General features: G+C 42.9%; 1 protein-coding gene across 1 annotated transcript in view; it reads left to right on the top strand.

Moving 5' to 3' along the window:
- The window catches only part of LOC149282272 (regulator of G protein signaling 12-like), a 49974-nt gene that overhangs the window by 16717 nt on the left and 19293 nt on the right, over positions 1-13964 (top strand). The window contains exon 3 of the mRNA XM_089498452.1: positions 10810-10831. Within this exon, the coding sequence (XP_089354578.1) occupies positions 10810-10831 (22 nt within the window). The remainder of the gene's footprint in view (positions 1-10809; positions 10832-13964) is intronic.

Here is a 13964-nt window from a genome sequence, read left to right as displayed (position 1 = left end):
AACTTGGGTTCATCTCATTTTGCTGCAATGAACCTCCTTCATCTGCAGTCCTAGAGGGTGCCATCGATATTTTGGGGACTTCCCGTGCTGAAACACCACACTGAACGGCAAATAAGTCCGTTCCTCCATAGACTTTCATTAGTCAGAGCGTCCGGCTGGGTGATGAGGACTGAGTCATTCTGTTATTTACCACGGCTCATGTAACAAGGATTCAATGTTTTGTCCAGTAGACAGGAATAAGATAAAGAGCTAGAAAACATAGAAATGTTTTATAAAAGAAACCGGCACAATATTGTGTAAAATGTATCGTTCCTCTGGTACTAGTAATAAACACATGGTTGGTGTTACAGAGAGCGCAATGTCTTTATCTACCAAACCTGCCCCCGTATGCTCGGCCACGACAGAAGTTATCATAGCTGTGTTTACGACGCGTATCTTGGTGGACAAAGAGCACCGCGGACAATCCGTGTTACTTTGTAAACATGACTCCCCGCGAGAGAAGGAAGCCTGAGTTCCGCTAAAGAAACGGAAAAAACAGTTTCCATGTTCAATTAAAAGCCTCGGATTTTGCCTTTACTATGGGGTTTGGGCAGCATCCATCCATCTTTGGCTGACAGTCTTGGGAGTTGGAAGCAGCTTTTCGGCCACACCTGACCATCACTAAGTCTAAGTACAGCGTGCAGAGGGATAACATCTTGTTGTCCAAGTTCTGAATGTCCTTCAAGACTCTTTGTCTGCCGCGGTAACACATCAAAGAGCGTTTCTGCTGAGATAATGGGGTTTATATCTATTGAGCAATACTTCTCCAAAGTGTGTGATCTCTTATAGAGAGACCATGTCGCCCTTCTGTTTTTCCTGATGTAGAGAATCAGACCTTAATCGGTCCTTCGTCTTGTCTTGGGTTCAGGAGCCATATGACTATACCATGTATATTTAAATTCCCTAACGGTTTCAGCCTCTGCTACTTTCACTGGGAGGCTGTTCCACTTATCTACTACGTTTCATGTACGACCCTGACACAGGGAAGCCGTAATCGTTTCCTGGTAGAAGGTTTGAAAGTTTTGACGGGCAAATCAGTATAGAAATAGGCAATTGGTATTGGGAAGTAACAAATATAAAGGAAACGAGTAAAGCTTAATAGCAGCCAAGACTCCTTTCTCATTGACCTGCCAATGCAAATTATTAATTACCTATTTTAAAATCTATAATTTGAGGTTTTTTACATCATTTTCACATTCGGTATATAAGAAGATGCTTTCGTAATTGACGCAAAATATTCATGTAGATTTACCTGCATGCTTCTGAACGTTTGTGCAACAGTTTTGGGGTAACATCAACCATAAGGGGGTCACAATTATCTGCGGTTTAATTGATTCAAAACAAGCATTTTCTATGGTATTGTCAGGTATTTGAGGGTTAATAGTAACGTGCAATGCAGAGGCATATAGGTGCTAATGCTCCTATACCAAACACTTGAATGTTACACCCACCAAATATTCTGGTAGTTAAGGGGTTAAGATCAGAAGAGGGAAAAAAAAGTCCAATTACTAAAAGCGCTCTTATTTCCCCTAAATATTTCCGTCATGTTAAAGCTCGCATTGCACGCACGTATCGCTCAAAGGCTGGAACCCAACGGTGATATCGGGCTTGGGTGGAGAGCGTCTAAAAATAACAGTTCACCTTAGCCTTTGAAAAGAGGATCTGTCACTGTTTGTCTGCCCCATTGTCCTGGGAGTGGGAAGCTCCTTCTTTACATGGGCGGGGAGCACAGGGGAGGAGGGCTGCAGAGAGGTGCTGCTCAGTGAGCCCGGGAGCAGCTCTTGCATTTGGATTGATGTGGGAACTTCATCGGGATCCCAGCACCAGGACTTAAAGGGGAGAGACTGCTGCTCCGCCACCATGAAAGAAGCCTTTATTGAGGATCTGCTGGGCAGCGAGGACCCCTTTAACACAAGCCAGTTGTCGGTGAGTGGAGCTGGAAAGAGTTACTGGGGGCTGACATTGTATCAACTTTCTTACAATTTGCCATTCTTCGCCTTCTAAGCAGTTGTGCTTTTGGTTACATTAAATCTTATAATTAATAATAATGTGTAGGGGAGGAAGTGTATGTGTGTATGTGTGTGTATGTATGTATGTATGTTTAGAGCACACTATATTTGTTGTACAGTTTTAACCCTATTAGCAGTATGGCAGCCAAGGGGTTAAATCAGTGTTGAGTGCCTCTTTCCCATCCCAGACAGGTAATTAGACTGCCTGCCACTAACTGCGGTTTAACGAACAATGTGTCTTTAATGTTTTAAGATGTTGCAGACGTCGCGGATTGTCCGCATTCCCTGGTTTGTTTGAAATGTTACGACGAGAGGTCGTAATCTAAAACTAGAGGGTCAGAGGTTTTAAATGTAATGTAAGGAAGTTTTACTTTAGCGAGAGGGGCTAGGTAAGTGGAACAGCCTCCCAGCAGAAGTGGTAGAGGTTAATACAGCGAGGGAGTTTAAATGTGATCGGTATATAGTTATCTCGAGGACCAAGGAGCGATTAAGGTTAAAGCCTCTAAGGCAGGACTAGATGGGCCGATTGGCTCTTAATCTGCCGGCCGGCTCTGTGTTTGTGGCTCGCGGTACAATAGTAGAGAAAGTGTGTGTTTCTTTTACATTCCGTTCACTGCTTCCATTAGCCTGCTGGGACTCTGCATTCAATTAACCCCTCGGCTGCCCCATGCAGAGCCGTCTGTCGTGTCCCACCTTCGTCCACCCTTGTGTTGCATAATAATACGTATATAGTAACGTTAATGGGATGTCGTTCGGAGGGGAGCGGATGCCCCGCCGTGCTCCGGGCTGAACACAACCCCATGTAGCGCCCTTTCTGGCAGTGATTCTTGTAAGGTTACATGGAAAAGCTGTAAGCCTTTACGTCTCCATCGCTGTATCCATGAAAGATCTCTGATCCCGGCCCGGTGCTTTAGTTGTGTTTCTGTATGTTACATATCGGATAGTACTTGTGTTACATATCGGATAGTACTTGTGTTACATATCGGATAGTACTTGTGTTACATATCGGATAGTACTTGTGTTACTGGTAGATTGTTAGCCTCTGTGCCCCCCTGAGCAGTGATTATTTCTAATTGTACATTTTTTGATTTCCTAAGACTAGCCCTAAGCATACGTATAGCTGACATTGTGGCCGGCGGGGGCTTAATGTAAATGCCTCCCTCCCTGGGGAGAAATCTATGCGGGGGAGGGGGAGACTGGAATAATGACACTGGTTTAATCTGGACATTAATTAGCATGTCCTCCCCAGGGCCACCTAACCCCCCCTTGCCTTTTTTTGTGGCATTGGTACGTGTTTCTATCTGTCACTTCTTTGGATGTTAGCAGGGCCGTGGGATGGCCGCTTGCATTATAAGTAAATGTCGATGATGATAATCATGCTTTGTGCTCTCTTACCGCTCCTGGTGTGAGTCACGCTCGATGCCTCTGTAATGACTACTTAAACTCTGGGTCAAAAGAGCGCGGTGCGGCCGCCGGTGATTGACTTATGGGGGGCTCTGTAGTAAATACTTTAAGGTTTTAATGACATTGAACAGGATCTGCGTATCAGGATCATGCCACCTCCCGTGGTATGGATTGGCCGTCCTGCCTCTTGGCGGCTTCCAAATTTATTTTTTGTTCTTTCAGTATTCAAAATAATGAACACAATCTCTGATTCTTAATAGTTTTTCCCCTCTCACCTTTTTCATTTTATTTTTTTTTTTTAATCTTTTTACTTTAAAGCTATCTGCACCAAAGTTTGTTGCCTGATGAGCCTCCCCGTTTCTGTTCGGTTTCCTTCTGCTGGATAGAAAAAAAAAACACTTTAGCCACAATTTAGTCTTTCTTTTTATTTTTTAAGTGTATTTATTGAATATTTTGAAGTCCTCCTGGTGCGCCGGACACCTTTTCTGCCCCTGCGACACGAGGCGGCCGTACAGGTGGGGGCAGCGAGGGAACTCTCTCTTTACTGATTCTAACGATGGTCTCTTTAAGACCTAATAAGTGGTTTAATACCCCCTCTGTCTCAAGAATAGCTCATACCACCCCACAAAACACCCCTGTGATACACCTGGGGTACATGTTGGGGGGTTTATTCACATTGCAGCCATCTACGGGACTTTTAGCAGGAAACCCCAATTGTTCTCTGCGCCCCTTACTTTTTGTCCTTTTACCCCAGCGCTCGCCAATGCAATATGTGATCGTTACCGTGGCGAGCAGTAAAGAAAGATCTGATTGGTTGCTGTGCGCTTTTACCACTTTGCGATGGCTCCATGATGTTATGTATGGAGGCTGCTTAGGTGGCAAACTAGCCTTGGCTCCTGATTAGCAGGGATGGGTGATCAGACTAATTACTCTACATCAAAGTCGTTTGATAAGGTGGCTGCACTGATGTCCCCGGGCCGGGGATTTCAGGCTTCACACCGTAAACACGTCTCACAATCAGGATGGTGTTTGTATATGCGAAGGACATTGTCCGGGGCCCCATTCCGTCGAGCATGTATCTCACATTAATGTTTGCTTTGTATTATCTAAGGCAATTCTCACACAATGCGAGTGGCTATTCAGCTCTGAGGTCCGGTTAAGCCTGGGTTTGGTACACTGGGTACTATTTATTGTGGCCCATCTGGGAAAGCATTAGCGTCCACCCGTGAACCCAATTATAGGGGATTCTGGGCTCAATAACACACTTCTTTCTACCTATTGAATCAGATTAGATGCCGGGACTCACCTGTATCTAGTGCCAGCTTACTTCTGATATCGTGCTAAACGTAGCCAATGTGTGGCCTGCCGGCATGGGCTACAGATATGGCTGCTGAGTAGGCCTAGCGTGTGTTTTGGCACATCCGGTGCGCATGAGACCCTTGCTTAACAAGAGTTTGGGCTGAGTGGTGGTGAGGATTTCATGTGAATGGAGAGTGTTCACTCACACAGACGGCTGGTGGGGTGGAGAGGGTCAACACGGAGGAGACCCCCTCTATGATATGCATTAAAGTGCATATGGCGGATGTCATGTCCCTTTAAGAGTTCAATGCGCTGTAATTCCGATTTGTTTTACTGACCCCTATTTATAGCTGTAATATTTACCATTTTGGAATTAAGAATTTTTGCAGCAGCCTTTGAAGTGTGAGGCTCGTTTCGGTTGCTATCGCCTGACAAGTGACGGGGTAAAGGTCGAAATGTGTAATTTGTGCCTCTCTCAGTGGAGGAAGCGAGGCATGGACTGTATCAGCTCGAGGCAGATTGCCCGTTATCTGGGAAGGCGCTGGGTGTCTGCATGCGCTTGCGCAACCAGCCCTAAGTGGGTTCATTTCTTAAAATAATTTTGCCTCTATGAAAAAGCACGGGGTGAAAAATACAAGTTACTAAGACATTAAACCAAAATAGTGATCATGTTATAGGGAACTCCACCTGGAGACAGTATTTTTCATAGTTAAATCAATGCGTTAACCTATTGAATTATGCATAATGCAGGGCCAGCTCAGGCCTTCTTGCTGAAGAAACCTGTCAGTGATGACTCTTCATAATGTATAGAAAAGTCAAGGAACTGAAACACAAATCTCCTGACGGTTCCTTACCTCCCAACATCTAGTCCCGGTGAATGGGGTCACCAAGTGGTGGAGCTTGGGAGCCGGATAGAGCGGTGAAATCGGGACAGTTGGGAGCCATGCAGCTCTCCCTTTGGAGAATAAAGCCTCTTGACTCGTAAGAGTATCAGAGACTTGGCTGAATTTATAGAACCATTCCGCCTTGGCTGGAACAAAATAAACGCTGCTGCCGAGAGCGAAGCAGAACCCCTTATTTAGGGCTGAGAACAAGGTGAGCCGAGGTTTACAATCCTCTCTTTCTTTTAACCGCTTTACGGGAACCTTACACGGATTGTACCGGCCGGGCCGAGCGTATCCCGAGAACGCTTTCCAGTGTTTCATTAAAAGAACAGTAAAATATGGATTCGGCCGCGTTCCAAATACAGCAGCCAAGCTTAAATTGGGATTCCTCGGCTGTGCTGAGAAATAAAAGCCTTGTTGGCTTCTTTGGCTAAACCTCGTGCCGGAAGCCTGACTACGGCTTCACACTCAGACGGGGCAGCCACATGCTGCTGTTTGGGGTAAAACAAACATTCATAGAAAGGAAAAAAAAAAGAAAATCCTGTGTGTTTCTTAAAGGAAAAGTCAAAAATTCTTTTTAATTAAAGGAGGAGAAAATCTTTTACATTTTAAGGTTGTTTTTTTTTATTTTTTTTACATTAAATAAACTTCTTCAAATAGTATAATATTTGCAGTCTTTTCTAATAAATTATGAGCAGTTGCTGTTTTCAGTAACGCCTTTCCTGCTAATTCCAGAATATAAGTGAAAGTGCCACCAGTATACTAATGTTTTATATAAATGGTTTTCACAGTTTAAAAAATATACTTTGTTTTTTTTTATCGTTTTTAACTTGCTGTGGCCTATTCACAAGCTCCACCCATACCTGCGCCGCTTGTTTCTACAAGCCCCATGGGGCGTAGTGTGCCGGAAGAGAGCCGATATCAGCTACCCAAAAACATAACCTTATTCTTCTTACGCTTTTTTTTTGTGTGGAAACATACGTGTTAAGAAAACGTAGAACAAAAAGCACAAAAAAATGGCTTAACCTGTTGATTGCTGGAATAGTGAGCATTTGGTAATTGGGGCGTTGCATGCCACAGCTGTAGCTGGAAGGTAGCTCAATTGATGAACTACAACTCTCATGATCCCTGACATCGATGTATTCCTAAGGTTCTTGTGAGCTGAAGTCTCCAAGAGAAAAAGTAAATAAGCAAATAAAGGGTGTGGATGTATATAATGCTTTTTGGCCCCTTCCTTGATCCATACCTCCCCCCCCCAAAAATGGTCGGTATGCGCCTAAAAAATGTCAAAAGTGATCACCCATTATATTGTCGTTTTTATAAGATATTTGGTGTCCGTGTATCAAATGTCAGAACATCTGCCTAGTGCTTGTTTCTCCCCGCGCCAGATGTTTCAGCCGTACCCCTGCCGAATGCCGCTGCATGTGCTGACATGGCATATGGTTTGGGGCAGTTCTTACCTGATGACTTATGGTGTTGACTCAAAAATAGACACTTCACTTGGTAACATGCTGGGACTGAGGACAGGAATCTGGAGAAAAAAGACTTACAATGTCTCGGATGAAAAGGTGAGGGGCTTGCGCTACTCGGATACTCTGCATATGATGATTAGTAAGGGGGCTTTCACGCTTCACATTGACGCGGGTGCCGCAGTGGACGATCTACCAGATCTGTTGATCGGAAATGTATTGGCAAAGTGTTTTGCGTGAATTCTTTTCTTTTTTCTTTTTTGTTTTGTTTAATATCTGTTGATTGAAAGATTTTCAATCATGAATATTGGAATGAATATTACAACAACCTAACATTTTTTTTCTAATAAAAGAATTCTTATTGTAAAATAAATGGGCGTCTGTTTCTGAAACGGTCCAATATGTCGCCCTTCCCCCGTGTTCTCATGAAAAAGTTGTTTACATTCTACTGTTTTTTTATGTGGGAACAAATAAAAAAAAAAAACTCATCTCAAATCCACGCAAAAAGTATAAATGTTTTTTTTTTTAAATACACATTTTGGTTCGTGGGATGCCCTAATTTTGGGACAAATGCAGATTTTCTCTATCTTAAAAAATAAAGCAAGATTGCATTCGCTGGGGCGTGATAGATTAACCTGTAAATTCCCCCGATCCCAGTAATGAAGATTATAAAGAAGGGATAGGTGACCGCTTGGAGGGGGGGGGGCAGTTATATAGGGTTTTCATTTGCACACCGAGTAGTTGTTTTTGCCTCCCCTACTTTGTTGTTAAACCTAGGCTGGGGCTCACAGACAGAAGTCTAGACTGCAGAGGAGTCCCAAGTGGGGTCTTTTTCATCGTCGGGGGTCTCGGGAGTTATGGCTTTTAAAATCATGGCGCTCCTTGTTATTCTGTGGTGTTTGTTTTGACTTCTCTGGCTTTGAGAGTAGGGCTGAGAGGCAGGCAGTGGCAATGATCCATAGCTGATGGGTCACTGAAGTCGGCTTATTTATAGGATACGCTCTGGGAAGCTCCGTCTCTCCAGCCCGTACCCCAAACATGGACATTCCAGCCTCCATAGGCTGGAGACCATATATATATGTAATATATGACCACAAATGTAACTACGTAAAAGGGGTAAACAAAGGTGCGAGACACGTGTATTGTAATCATAAGCTAAGGATAAGGTCAAGTAAGGTTTAAGGTTACACCATTTTTGGTGATTACTCGATGGTGTAACGTCTAATACTGCCCCCTTTGAACATGTATATGGTGCCGAGTCCTGTTAAGGATGTTAAATGGCCGATTTGTGGAAGGTGTTGATGTGTATATGAGCTACGTCTACTTTTGTTGTGCAGTCGATAAACTCGAGGTGATAATTTGCAGATTAGAGAAGCAATGCATTTTCTGAAAAAATGGTAAAATCATGCACCGGTTACCAGCAGAATGTTACAAACCGCCTGTATGTTTTATATAATTTTAATTTTCACGGCCTTGGTAATCATTTTGTATTAGTATTAATGTTTCTTTAGATATTTGTAACGTAGCAGCGGCCCGACCTCGTAGCCGACTTCCTGTTTGATATGTCGTCTTCCTGTTTAATCCGTGTTTTCCCGGCTTGCTCGCCGCACACCATTATTGAAGGGGTTAAGATGACAAATGGGTGTCGGTGATATTTTTGTGTTCTCTGCCGAGCAGCCCTTCCAACGGGGATCAAACACACATCATTAGGCTGCTTTATATACTTGTCAGGTTCACGCATTTTGTCACCAGAGGTGCGACCATTCCTTCCCACACTTCATCCTTAATGGCCTGCGCGGGGATCTCTCACCATTGAGAAGCTGACATTTGGCCTGGAGACCATTTGGCCAGGAGATGCATTTACTCCACATGCCAGCAGTCAGTCCTGATCTGTCTTAAACAAATGGCCAATGTCTTCCGTTACATTATGGCCAAATAAACCTGCCCGCTGGGCATTTGTTACGTTATATCTGTTCTCATACAGTTCATCAGTAATGTGTTGGCGTCTCTACAGATCAACTCAATGTTGAGGCACCCAACGTTCATTCAACAAATCAACTATATCCTTATTTATTTAAATGCTTCTTGGTGCTGTCCGGGTTTTGTTGTTTTGGGTATCATGGAAACTTGATGAATTTGGTGGCAGTTCACAGCACAGACCTCCATTGATTTTACAGCACCCTGGGCCGGTCAGTAGAGATCTCCCCTGGGCCAGTCATTAGAGATCTCTCTAGCCCATGATCCCCGCTGGCCACAAATGCGGGACAGTGCCCAAAAATTGTGACTGTCCCACAATAACCAGCATACCTGGGAGATATGCTTATGTGTGCCTTTTTACCATTATACTAATAAAAATCCATTTGAAGACATTCATGTGCCCTTTAATTCTCATATTAGATGACCAGGAGAAACAACAAATTATAAAGTGTCCTTAGAAGTTTATGGCCAACAGGAGAGGGAGTATAGTCATTCAGGACTTCAGAGGTCCTTTCGCCGGATGGTATCATAAATTAATAGCTTACTTAAAAGCTTATAGGACATATTCTTCCGTTAGGATGTTGGCCACCAGTAGTATCTTCTCTGTAACCAACGGCATCTTTGCCTTCGTTATATATGATTTTTATTTACTAGGCACAGGGCACAGCTTTTCAAGAACATTCGAAGCCAATTTAGTCTTTTATTTCCCAAAAATGCTTGAAATGCTCATTCGTTTGCATCCGGTCGCAGTTACAAAGAGCGGGGTTACTCTGAATAATGAGAATATCCGGTACCGCTTATTATTGTTGAGGGTCCCCGTTAGTGTGTGATCACTATAGCAACCAATAAAGTGAATATATTGGGTCATTAATGACTTTACCACTTACTTTACTTTTAAAACACAGGGAATATAGTATGGCTCTAACGAGGTGCTAATTAACCAGATAGAGCGGTCGTTTACAAATTCTCACCCGTCGTTATCCCTAAAAGTGTCTTCATCAGACTGCCGTGATTAAAGCTTTAAATATCCGGTGCGTGAAATAAACACCTGTATCATTAGCCTTTGGTGCTTTAATCCAATAAATTGCATGGGGTTTGTATGAGCCATCGGCCATCATCATGCAATTCTTATGACATAAGAGGAATCTGTGCCGTCAGAGAGCGCTTCGAGTGTTTAGGAAGCCTGTGATTCATGAAATTAGCGTGTAGTTACTGCAAACTATTTTAATCAGACTGTATGATGAAGCGCGGTGAACGGCATGCACCAATAAATCCATATCCGTACGATGATAACGCGTATTCTCAGGACTGAATAGTTTAGGCGGATTATACTCTGTTAGCTGCTTATACCGTATACTCGTTCCCCCCCCGTATTGGAAGAGCTTGATGTTCTGCAGTGATGCCGGAGCACGTAGCCCCGTAATGTATGTAAATGATCGCAGGCTATATTTAGTCCCCGTGCTGATTATGATTTGTGTGGATCCGGCATCCTTTTGTGAACTCTGTGGGGCTGGTACCACTGAAGTCCTGATGATCTCAGGAGGAGAGGCAGAGTTCTCCAGAAGCAGAGGAGAGGGTCGGACCGATGAGTCTCTCCGGCGCAGGAGCGGAATGTATAGTGGGTCCTATTCTTCATGGCAGATCTGAATTATTTAGAAGTTTATATAGTGTTTTTTTTTTGTTTTGTTTTTGTTTTTAACTCCTGTCTTTCTTTTTATTTTCTTACAGGCTGCCACGGTCTCGGATGGAGGTAAGAACTGAATATTTGTGTTTTTGTACCTGAAAACTGCCGCTATTTAATTATTCAATATAATATCTAGTTTCTGGTTTTATAATTATTTTGTGGCTTCTATGAAAATCAGTTCTTAGACTAACTCTTTGGAAGCCAGAGGTTGTGTAAATTCTTGTTCTAGAAAACACATTGCCGCCCACCCCACCATCTGGAAGCCAAAGGGTTAACTCGTTGCTGGGTGTAGAGACAGGAAAACACAGATTGTTTTCACTTTTAAATTCTTAGCACGGGGCGTTGAAGCGATTATTACCCATATACTTTTATGATCCTGAGCAGAAGAGGATAGAAAGGGTATTGCTACTGTCTGCCGGTGTCTATGGGGGGGGGGGGTCTGCTGCGCGGGGGCCACACACCGGTGACATATCGTACACGCTGTCCGTTCTGCATCTGGGATAAAGCCTTAAATTATAATATTAAACAGGTTTTTCTGCAGTGGGGTACAAAACTCGTGAAGCAGTGTGCACAGCGTCCGGATCACTCGTCAAGGGGGGAAAGCTGTAGGCAACAATATTTTTTACCCTCTATAATTGCTTGCATGGAAGTTCTAAAGCATTGTATGCCGTGTCGATTAATTTTTAATAGTTTTTTTTATTTTGTACACAAAGTGCCAATTATTTGGGAACGACCCATCTATGTTGCCAAACCTTGTCCACCAAAACACTGCACGATGGCAGCTCTGTGTCATTTGATCCATACATTTTTATAATCTGATTTATTTGCACTTAATCCTCCTACATTGGTCTGATGTGATATGTCCATCTAACCACATACTCCAGATTCATGTTCCTTATACCGAAGACACCTTAACCCGCACTTTTAATTTTGGGTAAATGGAAGTGTTTTGGACATTTTCATGCGGTTTGTTGGTGCATGCTTGTTTTAATAAGCCATTGTTAGAGCCGTCTATGGGGTTCACAGCAGCTGTAGCTTTTGCTGTAGACTACAACTCCCATTATGTTCAGCCATCTGGTACTGGAGTCCACAGTAAATGAATCACGAGTTGTGGCTAGTCGGATGAGTTTAGCGCTCTTCACCCCACTGCAAAGTCTATCTTTAAGGAGCTGTCCCGGCTGTTCTGTACCCCAGCAGGCGGCTCAGAAGGTACAGCGCCTGTGATCTCGCATGACGCAAGCTGGAAGCCCGTAAAACTCCATAAAATCCCAGCCAGGACACATTTTTCAGATATACTTGTCTAAATCATTTTAATGTGTCTGACTTGTAAATAGATCATTGTCTTGGAAAAATACTCCTAATGTTTACAAGAGCAGGAACATGGATTATTATTCATGGCTTTTAATGTTTTAATCCAAGAAGTCAAGAAGCATTTGCTGTGTAAAATAAAGCTGAGGGGCATCAGCATTAGTTAGTGTGTGTGTGTATGTGTAGTGTGTGTGTGTGTGTGTGTAGTGTGTGTGTATATTATATATATATTTTTTATTTTTTTTAATGATTTGCAAGCAAATGTATGGATTAAGAGACAAAATAAGACAGTTATCTCACGCCTTTATCTTCTGTGTTAGCCCAATACACAAATAAATGCTACAGGAAGTAATTTACATATCGGGGCACAAAGGAGGTACGGCTGAAAGATAACACCCTTATTCCTTCTCTTGATCTATACGTTAGGGTGCCGTTTAACATTGAATATATTATTTTGTATGCTGTAGATACTGGTTATTACCAATAAAAACACTGTGTCTGAGTGTCTTAATCAGGCAGCTTTTAATGCAGAAATGTAATTTTCCCTTAATTTTGAATACTTCTAGAGTAAGTGATTGCAGGTGTGTTTCTGTACGGAACATGAAGTTGGTGTTTATAGCTTTCTTCAAGTTTTGCTGCTTTGATTAGCGAAGCTTTCTGTTACTTTATAATCAGACCCAATCAACATTGACAAGAATTTTTAGGTGAAAATAGTTTTTTTGCGCATGAGAATTTTTTTTTGTTTATGAATTTTAACTCTTCACCAATTCTTATAATGTTGAACTTTTCAAATCCATAATTTAGAGCTATATAGTGATTCTTCCCAAAGCCTGTCATTTGGACTGGAGACTTTCAGCCTAAAGGGTGAGCTCTGAATTGCCCCAAGTGGTCAAATATGGAATTGCATGTAAAGTCCTAGGCTGATTTAAAAAAATAAATAAAAACTCATCCTAGATTAGCTTTAAATTAATTCACTGGCTTTGATATGACTCCTGGGTAGACATGTTGTACCCCCCTGTGTTCTTTTAAAGCAAACACCCCCTCCACGGAGTCTGTGCCCTTTCCAATACCATCTATCCCACCACTTCCTATCTGTCTTTTATTACCCCAGACTGCCCCTAGTGCAACCCCTTGCCAGCAAGGGTGTTTTAGTGCCGCTACCCCAGACCCTCACTCATCTGAATTAGTCTGAGCTTTCACCCCAAATCGCCACCCCTGTGTTTCTATTTTGACTCCAAATCACCTCTCCAAATAGCCTATCTAATCTAAGCTGTTTACCCAAATCATACCCCCCCCCATGCATTCTTTGATATTAATCCTTAACGAGGCCTAATACCCTGACTCCTAATGATAGAGCTTGTGGAAAACAATAGAATGGCTCAGTCTTAATCACCCAGTCAGACACTCTGACTAACAAAAGTCTATCCGAGAATGGAGTTCGTTAGCGTTTCCGTGAAAATCCCCCAACATATATTTAATTGATACAGAAGTATTCAGCGGGAATGGACACGTTAAATCGGGGCGGTATGGCGAGCTCTACTCACTAGTGTTTAGTGGATCCGGCACCTACGGCACAAATCAGTGGATTTACGACTTTCCCTGAGCCTCGCATTACTCTTTCTCTAGGAAATAGTCATAAATACTACGCTTAGGGGAAAAAATGAACAAATAAACCTTAAACCTTTCTTACCGTATTTTATTTCCAGAGCTGCGGTTCCCAGAAGTAAAAGTTAATGGACGGGGGGGGGGGGGGGGGGGTTTGGCGTCTTCTATCCATGATTTACGGGCCGTAGTCTGCTTTCTGCCCCTCTGGTTTTAGGCCTGCGTTGTAGCCCCTCGGTGGCGTTTAAACGCACAGTAATGTACCCTAAAGGAATGCAAGACGGGGCAG

The sequence above is a fragment of the Sceloporus occidentalis genome, unplaced genomic scaffold (assembly GCF_023333645.1).
Source record: "Sceloporus occidentalis isolate IW3139 unplaced genomic scaffold, rSceOcc1.0.p SCAF_120, whole genome shotgun sequence".
NCBI lineage: Eukaryota > Metazoa > Chordata > Lepidosauria > Squamata > Phrynosomatidae > Sceloporus > Sceloporus occidentalis.
Note: the sequence above shows the minus strand (reverse complement) of the source record. Positions and strands in the feature narration are given on the sequence as shown.